Source organism: Bos javanicus, chromosome 20 (assembly GCF_032452875.1).
Source record: "Bos javanicus breed banteng chromosome 20, ARS-OSU_banteng_1.0, whole genome shotgun sequence".
Classification (NCBI taxonomy): Eukaryota; Metazoa; Chordata; class Mammalia; order Artiodactyla; family Bovidae; genus Bos; species Bos javanicus.
In genome coordinates this window covers 37073500-37097963 of record NC_083887.1, presented here as the reverse complement: position 1 = coordinate 37097963, position 24464 = coordinate 37073500, and the positions used below count along the sequence as shown (strand labels likewise).

The 24464-nt window shown below is 35.4% G+C and overlaps 1 protein-coding gene across 4 annotated transcripts in view; it reads left to right on the top strand.

Annotated features, from left to right (window-relative positions):
• NIPBL (NIPBL cohesin loading factor) overlaps positions 1-24464 on the top strand; it is a 205139-nt gene that overhangs the window by 168068 nt on the left and 12607 nt on the right. For all 4 annotated transcript variants that reach the window (XM_061393710.1, XM_061393706.1, XM_061393708.1 and 1 more), the window contains 9 exons: positions 12658-12766; positions 14227-14363; positions 17631-17771; positions 17904-17997; positions 18478-18632; positions 19412-19502; positions 21300-21473; positions 21837-22027; positions 23901-24008. In XM_061393710.1, coding sequence (XP_061249694.1) covers positions 12658-12766; positions 14227-14363; positions 17631-17771; positions 17904-17997; positions 18478-18632; positions 19412-19502; positions 21300-21473; positions 21837-22027; positions 23901-24008 — 1200 coding nt within the window. The remainder of the gene's footprint in view (positions 1-12657; positions 12767-14226; positions 14364-17630; positions 17772-17903; positions 17998-18477; positions 18633-19411; positions 19503-21299; positions 21474-21836; positions 22028-23900; positions 24009-24464) is intronic.

The following is a 24464-nucleotide window of genomic DNA, read 5'->3' as shown; positions in this document are numbered from 1 at the left end:
TAGGTTCATTATTTTCATTACAAATTGCAAAATGCTGATTTTTTCCAAATTATTTTATTTATCCCATATTAATTGGCAGGGATTCTTCTTGAAAGAGGAATTTTGTCCTGAAAATTTAGTTACTGTGAAATACAGTTTGTACCAGAAAGGCAGGGAAAGTACTCTATTCTTTTCCGTTACTTACCAGTTTTCAGAATAATGAGTTTTCCCTTCAAATTGATTTTGTACCTTTTTGGTATAACCTCATTGCTCTTTTGTAACCTGATTACTTTCTGTCTCTACAAGATTCCCCAGATTTGGCTTGTACATTTTCTGTCCCAAATCTGAACTCAGCCATTTTTTCCTAAGAGCCCTGATTGCCTTTTGTGGGAATAATCTGGATGCTGTGAATATTCATTGCTAATGGGTTATCATAGCTTTGGACTTTTTCAGAGGATAGAGCTAGAAATATATATATTTATTTAGAAAGAAAAAATAAATTAAGAATTAATATTTTTAATTCAAATTTAAGACTATGAGATTCTGCTCCTTTTATTTTATTATTTCTTTTAGACTAAAAATCTTATTTCCAAAGATAATTTCCTATTGCTGCTGCTGCTAAGTCGCTTCAGTCATGTCCGACTCTGTGCAACCCCATAGTTGGCAGCCCACCAGGCTTCCCCGTCCCTGGGATCCTCCAGGCAAGAATACTGGAGTGGATTGCCATTTCCTTCTCTAATGCATGAAAGTGAAAAGTGAAAGTAAAGTCGCTCAGTCGTGTCCGACCCTTAGTGACCCCGTGGACTGCAGCCTACCAGGCTCCTCTGTCCATGGGATTTTCCAGGCAAGAGTATTGGAGTGGGTTGTCATTGCCTTCTCCAAATTTCCTATTAGCTTTGCCCTATTATATTAACATTAAGATTACTAGATACAGTTTAAGACTTTTTTTACATTTCTTTTTATCTATAGCTCACTAAACACATACCATTAAAAGTCTATCGTGAAATAGTTTTTTCTGTTTGATATGCCAACAATTTACTATCTGTTCTGTTTGTTTACTTTTTAATTTTTAACAGTACTTTTAGTTAAACTATATTTAGCAATATTTTTAATAATCAACCAAATTATTTTATTGAAACATAATTTATATGCATAAATGTTAACCAATTTTAGGTGTGCAACTTGACTAATTTTAGTAATTATTTACAATGATGTAAAGAATATCACTCTTAAAAAGTTTTCTTGTGCCTCTTTGTAGTAGTTGATCTTCTCCCCCAACCCTGGGAAACCACTCATTCACTTTTTGTCACTATATAGTTGTCCCCTTTGTAGAATTTCATGTCCAGAGAATCATACAGCATGTAGTCTTTTGTGTTTGACTTCTAGCAGAATGTTGCTGGTATATTGTTTTATTTCTTTTTATTGCTGAGTAGTAGCAATAGTATGGATGTATCATAATTTCTCTGTTAATTCACAAACTTACAGACTTACAAGTTGTTTCCAGTTCGGGCTGTAATGAATAATGCTGCTTGTGTGCATGTTCTTGTGAGGTTGGGTGTTTTCATTTCTTTTGGGTAAATTCCCATGGTTGTGATTACTGGGTCATGTGAGTGAGAAACTGCCAGGCTGTTTTTCCAAAATGGCTGAACCATTTTGCATTTCCACCAGCAATATTCCAGTTGATCCACATTCTCATCAATACTTGGTATTGTCAGTCTTTTTAAGTTTAACCCTTTGGTAGTGTTTAGTAATATGTTACCTTTAAAAAAATTTTAAGACACCTTTTTTAAGCACCCTCATGGTGTTTGCTTATGTTATCCAGTCTGTAACATCTTAGGCTCTCTTTATCAATCATCTTCCATTTTATAATTTTACATGATATATTTGATAACCTTTCCCCCATAAGTCAAATAATTAGCTGTATTATAGAGCCTTATGACCATCTTAGTTATGTCAACCATTCCAAAGGGGACACAATAATTTCTAGAAAGCTCTATACCCATGTTTCATATGATACTAGTATAGCTCTCAGAAATGTCCTTAGTAAAAAGAATCTAAGGTAATATTCCTATGTGTTATTGGCAGGTTGGAAGTAGATAAGTGAACACTAGATTTATAACTTCTTAGCTGTAGTTTTATACTCTTTATATCTTTACTCTCTAGTCCTCTTTTAAGCTCATTGCTCTTTCCATTCCTTCCTGTTTTTTGCTTTCCTACTTTAGTTTCTGCCAACAATTTAATTTACCAAAATGACATTGTGACTTTCTGGATATAGTCATTAAACTAGCAGAGTTTAGTTTTATGAAGTAAAGAACATTTTATTAAAATATTTATATAAATACACGATGGAGGTATAATCGCTCTTAGTGGTAATAAAAACACTGCATAAATTTGAAGAAAAGCTGAGGATACAAAGAAGGGACTACTGGAATTATCTTAAATCCTTGAATCAAAAATAATCAACATTCTTATTATTTCCACATGAGCTCATGTATACACATTGCCTTCTGTCCAATTTTAGATACGTCTCATTATTATTTTTGTGTTGGATCGACTTCATATAGATAGTGATTCCTAATTCATGGAATGTGATAGCCTTGGGAAGTTTTAAGTACTACATGAAATAACTTCATATTTACATAGGCATCAAACTCTGTCCGCTGACTACATAATGTTAGAATGTCACATATATATATAAAAGTATACACACAAACATACACAAATTTTTTTAATGTATGGAAACTCATGTCCCTTTTAACTTTTAATGAATTCGTGGTTTCTTTTTAATTTTTTCAGTAGTGTGTGAAAAAGTTCAATCATGAAAGTCCTTCCATTTTTTTTTTTTTTTCTAAAAAGTGGTTCAGTCAGTGTAAATCACTATCATAGCCTATAGTGGGTACACAAAATTAATTTTGCAATGCCATTCATTTTCATTGCTTATGTTCTAAGATTACAGCCCCCACTTTTTTTTTTTTTAGTTTACAAGAAAATGCAGGCAATGAAAAAACTTAAATAGCCTACATTTCATCTTTTCCTGGCCTTTGTAATCCAAAATAAGATCTGCCTCTTGAAGTTTACAATCAAATACTCTTATTGCCATCAATCAGTGAATGAATAGAAAAATGACTGTATCAATATTCATATAATTTGATAGTGCTCCACATCGTAGAAGCACAGACTGCTAATACATACAGCAGTATAGACATTTATTAAAGCACTCTGCAGAATGAAGGAAGCCTTACACAGGAGAGTACATATTCTGATACCATTTATATGAAGTTTAAGGAGAGGCAAAACTAATTTGTATTGAAAAAATTCAGAAGAGTAATTTCAGGGGGCCAGGGATTTACTCAGAAAGGATATGTATCAGTCATCTCTTCTAGAATATTATATTCTTCATAGAAGCAGAACCAACCAAATACTGAAAAAGAGAGACAGAGAAAAGATTTATTGTAGGAACTGTCTTGTGTGATTGTTTTTGTCATTTAGTCACTAAGTGAAGCCTGACTCTTGTGCAACCATGGATTGTAGCCTGCCATCCCAGGCAAGAATACTGGAGTGGATTGCCATTTCTTTCCCAAGAAATCTTCCCAATGCAGCGACTGGAGCCATGTCTCCTCCATGCAGGCGGATTCTTTACTACTGAGCCACTAGGGAAGCCCCTCACATGATTATAGAGCCTCTTAAATCCCGCAATCTGTCGACAAACTGGAGACCCAGAAAAGCCCCTAGTGTGTAGTTTGTTCTGTGTCCTAAAGCCTGAACCACAGAAGCAGATAGTATAAATCCCAGTTCAAATGTGAAAGAAGACCAGTGGTCCCAGCTCAGGTAATCAGAGAATGGTAGGATTCTTCCTTCCTCTACCTTTTGTTCTTTTCAGGCCCACCCACATTGGAGAGGGCAATCTGCTATGCTGAGTCCACCAATTCAAGTGCTAATCTCATTTAGAAGTACCCTCACTCACCAACACATACAGTAAAAATGTTTAACCAGATAACTGGGCATCCTTTGGCCCAACCAAGTTAACGCTTAAAATTAATCATCACAGCTCTACCCTTTGTTAACTTGGCACCCGTATATTGATACATCTCCTTATACCATACTAAATCTCCAAATAAAGACAATAACAAAGTCATGATTCTATCTAACATGATACAGTTATCCTGCATACAACCAAAAATGCACTAACCCCTTTCCCAGAAGAAGTCCTTGAGTAATGTTTACTCTTCTCTTGACATCCTGTAATTTAATTACAACCATGTCAGTTTATAATAACATTTAAATACTTTGATATGAAATCAATATACTTTATGTTCTGTGGTAAGGAAATAGAAGGTGGGCGGGAAGAAACACATTTTCTCACTTTCCCTCCCTCAGTCTCTCTCTTCCTGTCCCTCTCCCCAACTTGCGTACACATAACACACACACGTATTTATGACAAAATAAGCAGGAAATACTCATGACAAAGTCCTTGTATCTATAACTGATGATGTGGTCATAGCTGGTATTTATTACTAAGGGATGGCCTGTGGGATCTCTTGCGTTCCAAACACACTCTTACGTACCTCCACTGTGGAATATTGCACTAGTTTCTTCTTGGTGCCAGCATGTTCAGTTGTTTCCAACTCTGTGGCCTTTTGGACTGTAGCCCACCAGGCTCCTCTGTCCAGGGCATTCTCTAGCAAGAATACTGAAGTGGTTGCCATGCCCTCCTCCAGGGAATCTTCCCGACCCAGGGATCAAACCTTCATCTCGTAGCTCTCTTGGATTGGCAGACAGTTCTTTACCACCTGGAAAGCCCAACTCCTTTCTTTACTTGTTGATTCAGAGGCATAAAGAGTGCATGGTAGTTGACTAACAGTCTTTCAGTTCAGTGGGATTTTTGTTATGTCTTCTGGTACAAAAATTCCTCTCTCTGGAACCTCTCTCTAGGCCAGCAGAGCATAAAGTCACTGGAATGGAAGCAAAAATTTTGCTAATCACTCATATTAGCAAATGATTGATTAGCAAATTTGAGTGAGTGATGCCTTTCAAATTTCCACCTTTTGATTCCTGGACCATGAATCCTGGCTATAGACAAAACAGCACCATGTATTGGATGCTGATTCAGAGCATAGGAGCCTGCTGGAGAATCTTGCCCCAGCCACAGCAAGATATTGCCCCCTATCTGATGCTGTAACTGAGTTTGTAAAAGGCTGTTTCCACCTTCTGTCAAGTCAGCTGTTTCAGAATGGTGGGAAACATGGAATATGAGCATGGGCTCACTGCTGTACTTCTTTTGCGCTGAAGTGCTTTTCTTAACCAAAGCAGTTTTGTGTGGAGTTATGGCAAGAGGAGAAGAGGATGACAGAGGATGAGATGGTTGGATGGCATCACTGACTCAGTGGACATGAGTTTGAGCAAAGTCAGGGAGGTAGTGATGGACAGAGAAGCCGAGAGTGCTGCAGTTACGGGGTCGCAGAGTCAGACGGCTTAGAGCCTGAACAACAAATATTATGCTAGATAAAGTGTCCTCTAAGTCCATAGGTGGTAGTTTTGGTAGAAGTATTGCATACAGAAAAGGCAAAAGTATATCAAGAGTGCCTGTTTCAGTATGAACAAAATGCTGCCCCTTCCATGATGGAGGCAGCCTAATTGTAATCAACCTGCCACCAGGTTGCTGGCTGGTAATCCCTGGGAGTCATTCCATATCAGAAACTCAGTGTTGTTCTCTACTGCTGGCCGAGTGGACCATAGATAGTGTGGCCTTGGTGAGTAGAAGTCCATGTTGCTGAGCTTAAGTGTGACTTCCGTCTCTGCCACAACACATAGTCTGTTCATGAGCCCGTTGGGTGAGGACAGGAGTGGCTGCAGAAAGAGGCTGTTACCTTGGAGAAGGTATCTGCAGAGCAAGTCGTCTGCTGAGGCCACCCTTTGGTGAACATTCATATGGAATATAAATATTTTACCATTCAGAGATGCCTCTTTTCCAGATTCCCTTGTCACCAACTTTGATCATTTGTCTTTCCAAGCAAAGTGAATGAGATGCACATCTTGAAGTTCTGCCCAATGGGGAATTTTTTTTCACCACTGTCCTTCAGGGATGTCCCAGAAAGGGGCTGTATTGCTGCACTGTCCACTTTTGGGTGATCCCTGCATGTTGTGTAGACCAATCTGTAAACCAGGGATATTCCCTGTGGTCAACTGAGGCCAGAGGTGCAGGCTGAGAGAAGGCAGTGTAGCAGAATGGGAACCATAGGCATTTTGGCCACTTTTTCATGTAATTAACTTGTGCCCTTCAGCCTGCTCTGGCCTAATCGTGTATACACCGCTTCCCTTTGATGATATAATGCTGCTTTACACACCCAACTTTGTGGCTTGGTGAGGCAGCCACCCGGTTTATGATTGATAGCTCAGAATGCATGATGATTTTGGTGGCCCATGGGTAGGCATTCAGTATCGACTAAGGCCAAGTAGCGTGCCAAGAGCTGTTTCTCAAAAAGTAAGTGGTTGTTCCCAGAGGGTGGCAGGGCTTTGTTCCAAAATCCTGAGGACCTATGCTGCAGTTCATTTATAGAGGCTTGGCAGAGGCTCCAGTCAGCAGCCATATCTGCCACTGACACCTCAGTGCTGCTGGTCTGTGGCATGAGTGACAAAGCAGCTAGCACAGCAGCCTGGACCTGCCTTTCCAGAGCTGCCTTCTCTTCTATGCCCCATTCAGCACTGGCAGCTTCTCAGGTCACTCAGTAAATGGGCCAGAATCATATACCCAAATGAGGTATAATGAGAATAATATACCCAAATAAGCCTCCAAAATTCAAAGAAACTCTCTAAAGCATTGAGTTCTTTTTTGGTTATAGAAAGGACCAAATGCAACATCTTCTTCTTTGCTTACAGTGGACATCACACCATGTCCCACACCACTAAGCCCCCAGGAATTTCTTCAAAGTAGAAGACCCCTAAATTTTTGTTGGATATATTCCCCACCCTTTCACACGCACATTCTACGAATAAGTCCAGTGTACTTGTTCCTTTTTGCTTACTATGTGCAGTTGGCATAATGTCATCAATGTAATGGGCCAGTGTGATGTCATGTTAAAGTGAAAGATAATCAGCGTCATACAAACTAAATTATAATGTAAGACTGGGGAGTTAAGATACCCCTGCGACAGTGCAGTACATTTCTGGCCTTGCCAGTTAAAAGCAAACTGCTTCTGGGGGCTTTTGACAAGGATGAGGAAAAAAGGTATCTCCCAGATCATTAGCTGTACACCAGGTTCCAGAGGATGTTAATTTGTTCAAGCACTAACATCTCATCTGGTACAGGAGCTGCAGTTGGAGTCCTGACCTGGTTAAGCTTATGCTAATAATTCAGGGTCTTTTCTAATGAGTCGGTTCTTTACATCAGGTAGCCAAAGTATTGGAGCTTCAGCGTCAGTCCTTCCAATGATTTCTTTTAGGATTGACTGGTTTGATCTCCTTGCAGTCCAAGGGACTCAAGAGTCTTCTCCAACACCACAGTTCAAAAGCATCAATTCTTTGATGCTCAGCCTTCTTTATGGTCCAACTCTCACATCCATACATGACTACTGGCAAAACCATAGCTTTGACTAGATGGACCTTTGTTGGCAAAGTGATGTCTCTGCCTTTTTTTTTTTTTCCCTTTACTGTTATTTGCATTTATTTTTTGTGGCCTTTATTCCCGGGTCATAAGTTTTTGTTTCTTCACTTTCTTCTGGGATATCTTTTTCTTCTGTGCAACCTCCTCTTCTGGTTTAGGAACAGTCTGTTCTTTTTCAGTAAGGATCATCTCAATGTGGCAGGGAGAGCTCATGTAGGGGTTGATTGACTACAAGCTCTGTAAGTCCTGTGCCGCATCTCGTGGGCTTTGTTCACCTGGATGTGCTCAGTGACCAGAGATTCTGCGTCTAAGCCCTTAAGTTCCGCATGACTCTCTGCATTTTTGAGCATGTGCTGTAAAAATTCAGCACCCTTTTTGGGCCACTGATCCTGCATCCAGCCCTCCTGTTTGGCCTGTGCACACCTACCAACTCCACCACTGTAACAATAGAGTGGCACACATTGCTTCTTTAAAGTGACGTCCTTCAGATACTTGGAGGCTTTTCGGATATGCAAACCCTTTATGGCCTGGGCAATTTTCAGGAATGTTCTTAAAGTGAGCATGAAGATTTGAACCTCTTGATTTGGATGATTTTGTGGGGTTTTCTGGGTCGAGTGAATAGCGCATCACTTTTAGAGGTCACTGCAGCCTGCTTATCAGAAAAGTAATGTCTCTGCTTTTTAATACGCTGTCTAGGGTTGTCATAGCTTTTCTTCCAAGGAGCAAGCATCTTTTAATTTCATGGCTGCGGTCATCATAGGAAACCAAGAAAATAAAGTCTGTCACTGTTTCTTTTGTTTCCCCACCTATTCACCATGAATTGATGGGATCAGATTCCATGATCTTAGTTTTTTGAGAGTTTTAAGGCAGCTTTTTCAATCTCCTCTTTCACCTTCATTAGAAGTCTCTTCAAATTAGAGTCTCTTCAAAGCAAAGAGACTCTAATTGCTCTTTGCTTTCTGCCATAAGGGTGGTATCATCTGCATATCTGAGGTTATTGATATTTCTCCCAGCAATCTTGATTCCAGCTTGTGCTTCATCCAGCCTGGCATTTCGCATGATGTACTCTACATGTAAGTTAAATAAGCAGAGTGACAATATACAGCCTTGACGTACTACTCCTTTGCTAATGTGGAACCAGTCCATTGTTCCATGTCCATTTCTAACTGTTGCTTCTTGACCTGCCTACACATTTCTCAGGATGTATATAATCATGTACAAAATTTTGGTAAAATTATGGATGGTTAAAGGCTATTGTGATGTGGTCTCAGATGCAAATGAAGAAATGCTGTTGGACAACAGAGAAAAGTCTGTCCTCGTAATTTGACGAAGCACTTGGCTAAATTGTGTTCCTTTTCTAGTGTTTGGTGAAGGGAAGACTTCAAGTGATGAAATTGGATGTTTAGCTGAGGAGATTTCTAAGCAAAGGGTTGAAGGTGCAGCTTGATTTCTCGTGCCCGAGTTTACAGTCAAATAGTGTCTTTGTCTCCATCAACCAGTGAATGGCTAAAGAAAACCTGATGTATCTATATAGCTAAATAGTACAGCATGTCAAAAGGAACAAACTATTGATACTTAACAGCAAAGTAGGTAAATAATAAAAACATTACACAAAGTGACAAGAGTCTTATACAGAAGAGTACAGGTTATGATTCTGTTTATACGAAGCTCTAGGAGAGGCTATACTAATCTGTATGGAAAAAAATCAGAAGAGTGGTTGCAGGGAGCCATAGATCGAATGGAAAGGAACATGAGGGAATTTTCAAAGGTGATGGTAATAATCTATATCAGTAGTTTTAAAAGTTAACAAGATTATCTGTGACTTGTTAGAAGTAAAATTTTAAGACTTTTGTCCAGATTTAATTAATCAGTAACTCTGAAGTTGGGGCCCACCATTCTATAGTTTAGCAGTCTCCAGATGATTCTAATGTAAGTTAAAGATGGAGAAAGTTTGTCCTCTATCTTGGTAGAGTGTTTGAGTTATAAAGGGTAATGCACTTAACAAAACTGGGCAACTGTAGATTTGTACATATCATTTCATGTAAATTTTATCTCAAAAGGAAAAGGTAGAGAGTATATTGATGTCTACAGCTTATTTACCCATCAAAAAGTTGGACAGAGATGTGTATATGTTTATACTATATATATTATATATGCATACATATATATGTACATCTGTGCATGCATATTGTGGGGCTGGTTTAGCATCAGCACGTGTGTGTATGATTTAACATTAAACAAAAAATAAGTAATCATATCAGAGGATACAAAAGAAATTGTTGATAAAATTTAATACCCTTGAATGAATAACGTCTAGTAAACTAGAAGTAAAATCTGACAGAGAATAAACTGTAAAACCTAAAGTAAAAATCATGCAAAATGGGAAGATGTTAAAAGAGATCTCATCAAAATCAAGAATAGAAAATATTTATCAAGCATGTCAAGGTGTTCTTAAACCATATATGGAAAAGTAAAGAGTTGAAAATAATCATCACTTCTGAAAATGCAGGAGCACTAATGTGTCTTAACAGGTACCAGGACTTATTAAAGATTGAGTAATTAAGATAGCTTGAACTTTTCAATAAATGGGACTGGAACAAGTGGCTACCCATAAGGGTTGTTTTTTACTTTTTTAAAAAATTCTTCAACTCAGCAAAGAGTCCGGGCATGACTGAGCATGCACACACACACACACACGCATAGATTAAAGGAAATCTTTTAAACTTTTAGAAGACAGTATTTATGTGCGAGCTAAGTCGCTTCAGTTGTGTCCAACTCTGTGCAACTCTTTGGACTGTAGCCTGCTAGGCTACTTTGTCTATGGGATTCTCCAGGCAAGAATACTGGAGTAGGTTGCTATGCCCTCCACCAGGGTATCTTCCCGACCCAGGGATCAACCCGCGTCTCTTATGTCTCCTGCATTGGCAGGCTGGTTCTTTACCTCTAGCGCCACCTGGGAAGCCCCAGAAGACAGTATATGTATTAATATATTTTTGACTTTTCTTAATGAAGGATTTCTTGAGTCCCAGAAAACCAATAACCTGAAAAGACTGATAAATTTCACTGCCTTAAAATGAAGAACACTTGTGAATCCAGAAAAAACACACTAAGTGGGACAGATATTTGATACACATACAACTGACAAAGGAACGTTGTTAAAAAATATAAAGAGCTGCTTTCCTACAAACCAGTATAAGGCAAGAGTCTCAGTAGGAAAACAGGAGAAAGTAATGAGTGGGCATTTCATAAAGAAAAAAACACATGTGACTTAAGGTATTCAGCCTCATTCATAATATGGGAAATGCAAATCAAGACTCTTTTTAAACTTAGCGTTATTTCATAGAGTTGAACATTCATATTACCCATGACCCAGGAATTCCATGCCAAGGTACACACCCGAGAGAATCTTACATATGTGTACCAGGAGACAAATAAAAATGCTCATTATGCCACTAAAGTTATAATTAACTTGTCTTCAGTAGAATGGATGAATGAATTGCAGTACAGACACAACACCTATTTTATAGTAGCAAAAATGAGTTAAGTAACAGTTTCATGCAACAACCTGGATTACAGTTAGTGACATATTAAATGGAAAAGGCCAATCCCAGAATACTGCATCCAGCATGATACCTTTTAGAAAATTGAAAATCCAGCAAAACTAGAATAACTTTTTTTTTAAGTGAAGAAATGGAAAAAGTTCTGATAAGTGGTACTTTGAAAGTGAAACAGGAAGATGGGATAAAGGAAGGAGCACATTGAGAAATATAAGTTTTTGGAGATACTCTTAAGTTAGGTTCATAATGCATCATTATATTTTATTTTATGAAATATTCATTATATTTTATAATCAAAGAAAAGGGCGTATAACCAGTACTGGCAGTGTGTCATAACCCAAAATTTATGGTTAATACTTTTGTGTGTACTTGATGTCTTGGAGAGCAAAAACAAGGGTAAAGAGCCTGTTTTCTACCCCTTCCCAAAAAAGAACAAGGTAGCATATAATATTAATAGCTGCTTAAGGTTGAGTTACAGAGCAGGACATGGAGAACTTGCTGTTTAGAGCTAAAACTGGGTAAATTGAAGTTACCTTGATTTGATTTATTTCTTTAAATTGGAAGGAGTAGGGGAAATGTGTGTGATAACGTTATTCTGATTGCTATCAGTTGTAGTCATCCACACATCTTGTAGTGAAAGTTTAAACTAAATCTTCTCTGTCCTATACTAGCCACGTGTGATTTTTCATTTCATTTGAATTTTTATTTATTTTTAATTCCTCAGTTATACTAGCTACATTTCAAGTGTTTAGTAGCTGCATGTGGCTTGTGGCAGCAATACTGTACAGCACAGATATAAAACATATCCATCATTGCAGAAAGTTATAATTGTACAGCGTTGGAACCCTTGACAGGAATTACACATTTTTAACTTCTTTAATAACCCAAGAATTGTATTAGCTATTCTTTATTAACAAAACAGATGTATCTTAGGTGACATTACCATTGACCTCTGATTATTAAAGATTGTATTTATTTTCCAGCTATAATTAGACTTATCTCTTTTCTCATATCATTATTTGTAGCACATCTCTATCAGTTGATAAAAGATAACACAGGGAAGAAATCCAGCCTTGTGTTTTATAATTGCAGATTTTAAGGTGCAAGTCAGATGTAGTTACAGCTATTTTAAAAATGTCATTAACCCATAATAAACTTTTTTGAGAAATCAAGAACTTGAAATGATGAGGGATGAAATTCTAAGTCTTTAAAATCACTCAACTAGCATTGAGGGGTAATCTTAAGGGAAGGTCAGTGTTCTCATTTCTCTCATATTCTGCCTTAGGTTCTATACATAGCAATTTAAATAACTTCATACTAAAATTGTTTGGAAATATCTTTAATTACTGGTTATATTTTAAAATATTTGTTCTATATTTTTTATTTGTGAATTTGCATTTTCAGTATTGTTAGTAACCAATTGAAAATCTTATTACTTATGGACACATTTTGATGCATTTATATTATTATTGTCTAATGAATTATACTGGGATTTTTTTTTTCATATATATACACTTATAGTTGTTGAAGTCTGAAGAGGATTCCTCATATAAACCTGTGAAGAAAGCTTGTACTCAACTTGTTGATAACCTAGTTGAGCACATTCTTAAATATGAGGAATCTCTAGCTGGTAAGACATTTTATATATTGGTCATTAAGTTGATTTTATAAGATGTTAAAATACTTTGTGCACATTTCTTATTTTTGCCTCTCACTCTGCTTAGCCTAATAATTAACTACTTCACTTTTAAATGAACTCTGTTTTTTGTTGTGTTGAATCCCAGGTTATTGTTACGTTATAGTTGACTGGTATTATTTACAGCAATGTAATAGAAGCATGGGACTCATCTCTTTCACATATCTTGCAATAGAATATAATTTTAGATGTCATATGAGCAAGAATTAAAGTAAGTCCAGGGACTAATGTATGTAGGTAAATGTGCTTATCCAAAAACTGTTCAGTATCTTTCAAATTATATAAAAATTTCTATCAAAATGAAGTTAATTAGTATAAAAATGTTTTTAAAAGATTTATAGTGCCTTCCTAATACCATTTATAATTATATAAAATGTGCTTAACCTTGACCTAGAAAGATGTTAGTAATTTTTAAATTGACAAGTTTGTTAAATCTTTAATATTATATATTATCTATCAGTCACAAAATTGAAGTTATTAATGAAAATATAAATGATTATAAAATCATAAAAGTCATAATTGTTATCTATTGCTTGAAAGCACACAAGACTAACATTACTTCCCATCCCCTAATATATATTAATCAGGAACAACAGGCAGCCTCAGTCAATTTTCAGAATTGGGGGCCATTTACCTCTTACAGAGGTACCATTTATGGTAAAAATTGTTGATATTCTTTATATTTTAATGCAGTCTTTTTTATTTTTTCATTTTCCATGTTTACCTCTTTTTCTTTGTATCTTCTGTTCTGCTTCCCAGTTTTCCCCTTTCCTAGATTTTAAAGGTGATACTGTTGTCACTTAATGTTAAACAGTTGCTAATCTCCTCTAAAAATGCCCAGGAACTAAGACACATTGTATCTTCTAGCTAGCTACACTTTTCTCTTAGCTGAACAGCATTTACTTGTCTTAATACAGCACTGGTCCACTTATGCATCATTCCTGTCTTCTGACATTTTACCACAGCAGCATCTTTTTCCCCAGTACCCTTAAACACAGTATCACCTCAGCTAAATTGTTTTTGTCCTCCTTTGCTAATTTCTTTCCCATTCTCATTTCCATGCATTTTTAGATACTAACCAATACTATGTTTATTCTCAGAATTCCATCTCTAAACTTCCCAACTTTGATTCTGCTTTTTACTTCAGTCCTCCTCCCCTTGATGTGAAACTTGCCTTCCAAAGTGCAGCCTTTTTGCCCTTTATCCTTAATACATGTAATTTTATATAAGATAGAAAGGCAAGAAGTCTAGTATCATAAGGAATGCTAATCTGTTGTATTGAGGCATGTACTGAATCTATTCAGAGGATAGTATTGAGTAATTTGAATAATATTCTGTATCATTTCCACTGCCTTGTCATATTTTAGTGTCTTATTTTCTGTTTGTTTTTCCAGACTCTGACAATAAAGGTGTGAATTCTGGAAGATTGGTAGCTTGCATAACCACTTTGTTCTTATTCAGCAAAATAAGACCCCAGCTCATGGTTAAACATGCCATGACTATGCAGCCATATCTTACCACTAAATGTAGTGTAAGTATAGAGCTGTCTGTCCTGTTTTTCTCTCTTATCTAAACCATGTAGTAACTATTTTAAATTTAGAGTTCGCATTGTGTCATCCACCTTTTCACTGACAGATGACAGTCATTTTCACTGAAAGATCAACTGGGTTATGTACTCAAATATAGGTTCTAATATTTGTAGCAAGTTATCTACAAACATCATTTTTCTGATGTATTATAAATAAATTTCAGGTTTCATCTCTCTGTAAGCTCCTCAAGTTAAACTCTCAGTAATGCTTAATAAATGTAACCATTGTTAGGACTTAAACAGTGAGTGAGCAAAGTTCTTGTCACTGAGAAATTTACTGTCATTTGGATTCTGGTTTTGCTTTTCATTTGTTATTTTTGATGTATTTTATTTATATAATGTATTTATATACTGAATATGAAAAATAAAGGATCATCAGAGATGTTAGGTTTTTAAGTTAATATTACACTTGTTCTCCTAAAATCAAATGTGAAGATTAACTACTGCTTGAGTCAGATAATCCAGCAGTTTATATGACAGCGTGGTAAATTCAATGGCTTATTACAACAGTAAATTTTAAAATACTCTAAAAATCTATGAATGTAGTTAGTTTTTTACTTCCTATGTTCCAAGCTTCCTAAGGAGCTAATTTTAACTGTTTACTAAGTTTGTTTTGCTGCTATGGTCAGTTTTTTTGGTGATCTAAATTAATAAATTTTAGGTGAAAAACTTCAGGATGTCCTGAGGAATTTTAAAACCAGAGAAAAGTATCAGAAGATAAATACATTAAAAATAATATATAATACTTCTGAAACAACATTTAAGACAACATATTTCTGTCTTTAGGGCTTGTGTTAGATGCAGATATAAACTGATTAATATGTAATCTGTGACTAATAATAATAGTTAATAGTTTTTGAGCACAGTGCCAAACACTAAAAAATTTTGCATGCAGCATCTCATTTACATTATGAAGTTAGTACCATTATTATCCTGGTTTTACAGATAAGGAAATGGAAGCTTAGAGAATATAAATAATTTGCCCAGTGTCATAGCTAATGAGTCCCAAAGCTAGAATTCAATACCATGTCTGTTTGCTTGTAGAATTTAAACAACAAAGGAGCCTTGATTATCCTCATTTAAATCGATATTTTTTAAAGCAAGGTTACTTGAAAACATTTTCTATAGTTTGTTATGCATACACACACTAATATAAAGTTTTATATAAATAAGGTTATCTCATATATATGATAGACACCTTTTTTTTTTTTTTAACGTTTTTTGTTGTTGTTTTTTATATCCTACCCTCGTTTCAGGATAAGCAATCTGGAGTGTCCTTGCACATTTTATCCATGTTTCTATAATTGCAGACACACATTATACGAATGGTTAACCAGATTTTTTAAAAATCACATCATGTTATATATGTATCTGTCAGGCATTTTTACTAATCTCAAAACAACTGATATATATTCATCCTTTTGAATAGCTGTATATTATTCATCTTATGGACATCTTATGATTTGTTTAACCATTTTCCCATCTAATTGAGTATTTATTTTTTATTTACATTGTTTCCTGTTGATAGCCACTACAACCAATTCCTTAATAGTCATTCCTATTCATATACTTTTAAATATTCGTGCTTCTTTTTCTTTGACATAGTCTGAGGAACTGACTTCCCAGATTGAAGGAATGTTTTTGCAGTTTTGATTTTGTTTCTGAGTAGCTCTTGTCAAATTGCTGGTGGACATGTTTCATAGCCACTTTGGAAACCAGTGAATGATGCTCTGTGTCATTTTTGTACTCTTTGCCAGGCTAACAGATGTAAAAGAATGTAGTTGTTTGTTGCTTCAGCTTCTCTTCCTTGATTTCCAAGAGGTTTAGCATCTTTTTTATGGCATTAACCAGTTGAACTTCATTTTCCTTAATTTGACTGTTCTTATCCTTTGCTTATTTTACCTTTGAACTGTGGACCTTTTTTTTGTAAACTCTTTAAATGTTTGAGATATTGACCTATCTTATGTATATTCATTCCAGATATTTCAGGTATTCTACAGCTCTTTTCCTTCATGATTTTCATCTTCATTTAAATTTTTCTTTTAGATTTTAAGATACTTTATTTACTTGATTTTTCAAGTCAGTTATGTTTCAAAAAATTTTTACTGCATTTTTAAAGTAAGATTCTGTCAGTGATTTTCAAATGAATTTATCTTGAGAAAAACTAATTTATCCCTTCACCCACTTTAATCACCTGTTGCCTACAATTTTTAATCAGTTTTAAAACCTCTAAAATTTAAAAAAATTGTAATGTTAACATTTTAAATTTTAAAATAAAGGAGACTTATACCTAATTCTGGGATTCTGTGTTTTCCTCTATCATAAAAGGGGTTAACACAGCACTATTGTTAGCACTCAACTTCAGCACTGTTGACACTCAGGACCTGGTTATTCTTTGTTTTCAAGAGCTTTTCTGCATGTTATAGGATGTTTGGCAATATCCTTGGCCTCTGTCCACTGGATGCGAGTAGTACCCTCATGCCAGTGTTATGACAACCAAAATTGTCTCCATATATTGCCAGATATCCATTGGGGACAAAGTGAAAGTGAAAATATCAGTTGCTCAGTTGTGTCCGACTCTGCCACCCCATGGACTATATAACCTGCCAGACTCCTCTGTCCATGGAATTCTCCAGGCAGGGATAATGGAGTGGGTTGCCATTTTCTCCAGGGGATCTTCCCAACCCAGGAATTAAACCTGGGTCTCCTGCATTGCAGGCAGATTCTTTACCATCTGAGCCACCAGGAAAGTCACCCTCAATTGAGAGATACTGCACTGTTATTATCCTAGTTTGAAAAATATTAATCTTAAAAATTGTACCAGTCTTTGGTAAAATACTGTTAAATATTTAAACACCATTGTTCAGAACTGTTAGTGCATATTAGGGAGAAAAACAGTAACTGTAGCATTATGACTAAGTGACTAAAAGATCACATGGTAAGCTAGTGACAGAGCTAGAATAAAATCCAGGTTCCTGTCACTATCTGCTCCTCTTCCCTTCATACTTTAAAAAAGCTCTTTCCTAATGCTGTTTTGGGTTTTTTTTTGGGGGGGGAGGGGAAGCTATTATGTGTGTGTGTGTGTGTGTGTATATATATATATGTATATAATATACCTATAAAATAATACCAAAACCTCAAATACACAAAGCTGCATATAGTTTCTTTTCAGATTTTGATATTCATAAAGCTTTGATTTTATCCTTATAGACACAAAATGATTTCATGGTTATCTGCAATGTTGCAAAAATTCTAGAACTAGTTGTACCACTGATGGAACATCCGAGTGAAACTTTCCTTGCCACTATTGAAGAAGACCTAATGAAGCTTATCATCAAATATGGCATGACTGTAAGCATTCACTTTACCACCTCTGTGTTGACCAATATGCAATTCACAAATCATGTGTTTTTAAATCACTTTATCATGCTTTTACCTTTGTTTTTAACTTTTATCTAAACAGTAATATTTTTTCTCTTTTAGGTAGTGCAACATTGTGTAAGCTGTCTTGGGGCTGTTGTAAATAAAGTGACACAAAATTTTAAATTTGTGTGGGCCTGTTTCAATAGATACTATGGTAAGTTCACTGCCTGGGCTTTAAAATTATTTTGCTAGATCCTGCAGTGTCCAGTTCCTTTTTAACATATCTGATAAAAGATAAGGGAATTATAAGAGGTTTGATTGTCCTCTGTAGTCCATTCTCAGAAGCAATACTTCCTGGTATCTTTTATATTCCCTCAATAACCCAATGTGATTACTTCAGAAATTTATCTTCTCATAAGTGAATGTTGATAAGTTTTTTGCCTACTATGTCAAATAAAATTTAAATACCATTTTTTTTCTTATATTAGTTCTTTTAGGCTCACTTGGAATGTCCTCATATTTCTAGGCATGTTTAATACTTAGAAAAGTTTAATTTTAGTAAATTTTAATTGAATTTATATTAATTTTAGTAAAATTTAGTTTTAGTTTATTAGCAGTAATTATTTGAGCATAACAGTTTAAGAATAGAGGGTTTATTATAAATAATATAAATAAATGTTACTTATTTTACTAGGTGCCATTTCAAAATTAAAAAGTCAACACCAAGAGGACCCAAATAACACTTCACTGCTAACAAACAAACCAGCACTTTTGAGATCCCTATTCACTGTTGGGGCACTGTGTCGGCATTTTGATTTTGATCTGGAAGATTTTAAAGGCAACAGTAAGGTAAAGATCCTAATATTATTATTTAATATCCTGAAAAAATAGAACTGTGTGACCTGTGCATTAAAAAATGACTGTAATGACCCAGGATGAGCAGCATTAGAGTAGTCTGGGTTTTGGTGTTGTTTTGTTTTAATTTTATTGTATTTTATTTTCTATTTTTTGGATATGCGGCATGTGAAAGGGCTTTCCAGGTGGCACTCGTGGTAAAGAACCTGCCTGCTAATGCAGGAGATGTAAGAGACGCAGGATTGATCCCTGGGTCAGGAAGATCCCCTGGAAGAGGGCAGGGCAACCCACTCCAGTATTGCCTGGAGAATCCTATGGACAGAGGAGCCTCGCAGGCTGCAGTCCATAGGGTCGCACAGAGTCGGACACGACCAAAGCAACTTAGCATGCACACATGGAGTGTGGGATCTTCGTTCCCTAACCCAGGATTGAACCTGCACCCCCTCCATTGGAAGCATGTAGTCTTAACCACTGACAGACCAGGGAAGTCTCTAGAGTTGTCTGGTTTAATTCTAAAACAATGCTTTTCAAAACATGGTCTGTGAAGCCAATCGGTTAGTTACCAGTCTGATAAATTAATGCAAGTTATATCTGCAAACTGTCCCAATGAATGAGATTGTTCTAAAATTTATGGACTTATACATGTATTGGTGATTTATTCTTTAGTAAAGTTTACATGCAGAAGTTTGCTTTTAGATATTTTTTCCCTTCACAGTTGAAAACGGATCTAAGCTACTCTTCCTTATACACTTTAATGTGTTTTTCCCCCTTAGGTTAACATAAAGGATAAAGTACTTGAACTATTGATGTATTTTACAAAGCATTCAGATGAAGAAGTGCAAACAAAAGCCATCATTGGTCTAGGTAAATTAAGTCTAGATTTCTTCCTAGTTCTTAGCTGTTTGAGAGGTTGAGGAAGTTTTAAAAATTTTGTGAGTCTAAAACATTGATTTACTTAAGTATGTTTCTGTTTAAAGTAGGATCTGGTGTCTAGAATATACTTCTGGGGGTTAAAACAACGGGGTTCCATTCTTGGCTCATCCAGTGACTTCCTGGGTGACTTTCAGCAAGTCATGTAACTTGTATGTCCGTTTCCTCATTAGTAAAATAGAGGTGACAATACTTTCTTCAACCCCTACTTTATAGGGTTCAAAGTTCTTTAATTAAGAAAAGTGATGTAGAAAAATTTGTACTGTTGTGTATTTTTTTAATTGTTACTTTTCTTTGCAACGTTTTGTCAGTGTATGTGTCTGCCTCTTCTAAAGTCAAAACAGAGGGCAGTCTACAGACTTCTATTTATTAGTATATAGATAACACATAGTAACCAACCACATAGGAACAGCTGGATGTATACTTTTTCTCTATTATTTTTCCAAGAGCATTGATGTAATAAATACATGTGGTTAGGTTAGGTCTTTGAGGTTTATCTGGAAGGATATTGGAATATGGGCGAAATTTGAGAAGGATAGCCTTAAAGTCTTGATACCTGAACTAAATGCACTAAAAAAAATTAGAAGAGCACTCTCTTCGTGTTTTTGTGCTGTTGTTTTTTTGTTGTTGTTGTTGTTTGTTTTGTTTTACTCTGTACAGATACAGAGTATCTTAATATCTTATTTCCTCTTCATCTCTTTCAGAAAATTACATATAGCAAATAGAGTAAAAATTCATATACCACTTACTAGGGAGTTGTATTGGTAGAGTATTACCTTTCAAGTCAAATATGTACTTCAGTCTGGACATACATTCTATAAAACAGCAAAAACTAATAGTGTTACATCTAATTCAGAGAACAAAGAATGTAAATTTTAATTTGAAGGAGTACTATGCAGAAAATAGTGCCTTTAGACCAGTTAATAAAAGTTGCCTGGGCCATTGTTATCCTGTGTCACCTTGGGCTAGTTATCTGATCACTCTATGCTTTGAATTTAGTTTGTTATTTGGCATCCATAATATTTGCTCTCATCAAAGATCTTCGTTTCATCTCATAAATAAGCATTTTGTATAAATAAACATGGGTAATACTATTTTGGGTAATAAATATGGGTAATTTGTGATTATAGAATTCAACATTGTGGCTTCATTATAACAACATATAGAAATAGATACAAGATTTTTAGCTTTATTTTAGAAGTACTTCATTTCATCAGATGAATATATTTTAATAGCACCAAGGTTAGTACCTTCCACTAGGGATCTAAAAAGGCACACATTACCTCTTAAATCCTGAAAATATCCCCTTGAGGTAGGTGGGTGGTAAATATTATTGTCCCCATTTTACAGATGGAGAATTGAGGCACAGAGAGATTATGTGACTCACCCAAGGTCACACTACAAGTCAGTGGTGGAGCCAGGAATAGAACCCAAGACTCCTGACTCCTAGTCCACTCCCTTAGCCACTAGGCCCTGCTCCCTCCTCAAGGTTTCCTCTTGAGTGAAATTCTCCTTTGAAATGCAATTTCTTGTTTTTAATTCATGGGGGAAGAAGTACTTGCTCTAATACTTCTCTAGGTAAGGCCACCAGCATATTCTTCCAGTCATTTTAAGTTTTAATTTTTGAAATAAGATACTCTTTATATACTTTATCAACATTTTCAATAAATGTTATATTTAATTTTAATATTAATATATCAAGAGAATTTTTGTTTTTTTCATCTTCTTTAGGATTTGCCTTTATTCAGCACCCAAGTCTAATGTTTGAGCAAGAGGTGAAAAATCTATACAATAATATTTTATCTGATAAAAACTCCTCAGTAAATTTAAAAATACAAGTGTTAAAAAACCTCCAGACCTACCTACAAGAAGAAGATACACGTATGCAGCAGGCAGATAGAGACTGTAAGTGAAAATATATTTTCAAAGTTCACAGTGGGGCTGCAGTTAGCATACTGTGTGACTCTTTTTTAATCCAGATACCTACTTACCCTATATTAGATAAAGGAGTTGAGTTAAAGAAGATACTTCATAAACTCCCTAAAGTAGTTTATAAATTGAATGTGCATGCAGACTTTAACATTTTGACAGAGGGAAAGGGATTATACTTTCTCATCATGTTCTCCAAGGGGTCTCTAACAGACCTAAAAAAATTTAAAAATTAAGGACCAATGAGTCAGCTGTCACATTTTGTGCTTTTGTGACTTAATTTAGAATAGTTAGTAAAGTTAATATACATATTCTTAGTATGTTTACTTCCTTTTGTAGGGAAGAAGGTTGCAAAACAGGAAGATTTGAAAGAAATGGGTGATGTTTCCTCAGGGATGAGTAGTTCCATCATGCAGCTTTACCTCAAACAGGTGCTTGAGGCGTTTTTTCACACCCAATCAAGTGTACGCCACTTCGCCCTCAATGTCATTGCATTGACTCTAAACCAAGGTCTTATTCATCCAGTTCAGGTAAGTATGTTTTACAGCAATAGCACTTACGGAAGGAGCCAAGAATTTGTTGCCACTTGAAGACATTGTGATTAGAAAATAAGTAGTTCTTTATTCCTCTTAGTTGTCAATTTCGGGGGTGAGGGGGACCATCCAAAACTCTTAGGAATCCAAGTTTTAGTCCATCTTTTAGGTTGTTTTTAACTGCAAAGTACATATATATTCATAATGTTGATTCTATTATACAAACTTTATATTTGCACAGTATGTACTCAGTATTACTTCTTCTAAGTAGGGATAATAGATTTGATTTAATTCACGTTGACGCTTACCTCTAAAATCCAACAACAGCGTGTAATATAAATGGAGTTAAGGGTATAATCTATCTTAACAGTGTGGATTTTAGTCCACAGAAAAGTCACCTATATAATCTGAACTCTGTTCCTTCATCTTTAATTGGAACTAAGATCAAGCACCAAATACCTTAAAACATGGATTTGTAGACTAGATGATGTACTCAAGACATATTTGTACTACAAGGGATTGGCAGCTAATGTTTATGTTGTAGTATTCACCATCTGACACATTCAGGAGAGTGCCATAGGCTGCAGAAGTGAATTTGTTAAATAACAGCCTGTACCCTTCAAGATTTTTATTTCAGCTGTTCTGTTTAACTTTTAAAAAATATATTCTTGATTATTATGCTGTGTTATTCTCTGTATCCTGAAACAAAACACACTAATGAATATTCAGTCTGTTCTTTGTGACTCAGGGCAGGATTACTTAATAAAATGTACAGTACTCTGTTGATACTCTTGACTATTTTAGATACTTAGGGCTCTTTGCTGATATGCTTAGTAGTCTTAGGTTTTGCTTTTATTGTATCTTTTTTTAAACTTTAAACTTTTATATTTATAAAAAATTGCAGGAGTGGCACATTAAGCCCTTCATACTCTTTACGTATATTTTGTTGCCATTTTGCCACATTTGCTTTCCCTCTGCATACACACATGAAACCATTTGATAGTAAGTTTGAGATATCATGATTCTTTACCTCTAAATACTCAACATACATTTTTTTAAGAACAGAAACATTCTCTTATAAAACCATAATGCAGTCAATCAAATTTAGGAAATTTAACATTGATACAATAATATGTAATGTATTTTCATATTTTACAAGTTAAGCTAATAATGTTTTTTGTGAGCCTCCCCCCACCCTGCAATTCAGGGTTTGATTCTTGATGACCCATTTCATTCAGTGCTATGTCTACTTTTTTATTTGTTTGTTGCTATTTTTCTGGCTTCCTCACCTCTAATTCAGAGTCACCTAACATAGTAGTGACTGGTGTTTCCTGACCAGTGAGTATGGCTGTTATCAGATTACTACCTATCCAGCTGTCAGACTACTGAAGCCGTATCTAAAATCAGCATAATAGGGAGGAAATTTATATTTTTCTGGTGTTGAGTATGGAAGACAAATTTTTTCACCCTTTATTTTCTTTACAAAGAAAATTCAGTCAGGCCTAAAAAATTATTGGATTATTAATTTGTAGTATATATCATACTTTTAAATGAATATTCTTAGTTTGGGAGCCCTTTTTTTTTTTAATAAAAGAACTTTAAACTCACGTTGAAATTGCTTGAAGTTCACCACATCACTTTTTTTGTTTTTAATTTTTTGCTGATGCTCCAGTGCTTTTTTACTTTTAGCTAAATCTAAGGGCAGATTAATAAATTTTAAAAGAATACTAAAACATGGCATTCATTTATAGGAAAGCCAGTGAGCTAAATTCATATGTCCCAGATATATAGCAAGTTTTAATATACGTCAAGATACATATAGAGCTTTTACTACTATGATGTCTCATGAATTCTTTATTTTTATTTCCAGTGTGTGCCGTATTTAATTGCTATGGGCACAGACCCAGAACCAGCTATGCGGAACAAGGCTGATCAGCAGCTTGTGGAAATAGACAAAAAATATGCTGGATTCATTCACGTATGTATTTTTAAATTGTGCAGCCTAAATTTAAATATTGTTCTTTGGTAAACCATTTCTTTGGCAAATGTCCTACCCAGATTCATATTCGAATAAAATATTTTGCTTACTAATTACTTCTAAACATGAATCTAAGTTTGTCCCCCAAGGTGTTTATTGTTTTTAAAATTAACTCTCTAAGATTGAGCTGGAAGTAACAGTATAGCATGCACTCTGGATGAAACCAGGATGCATGGGCTCTAGTGCCTACTGTGTATCTTGGCAGTGATGGCTCCTCTGGGTCTCCACTTTTTTCTTCTATAAAAATGAGCAGATTACAATAGATGATCTCTAATATTCCTTCCAGTGCTTGCATTCTATGCTTTTTATTATTTTAAATAAAACCAAATTATAAACTTCACCTCTAACTATAATGCTCAAATTTATATTTTTAATTTGGCTCTTTTAATTTCTGTG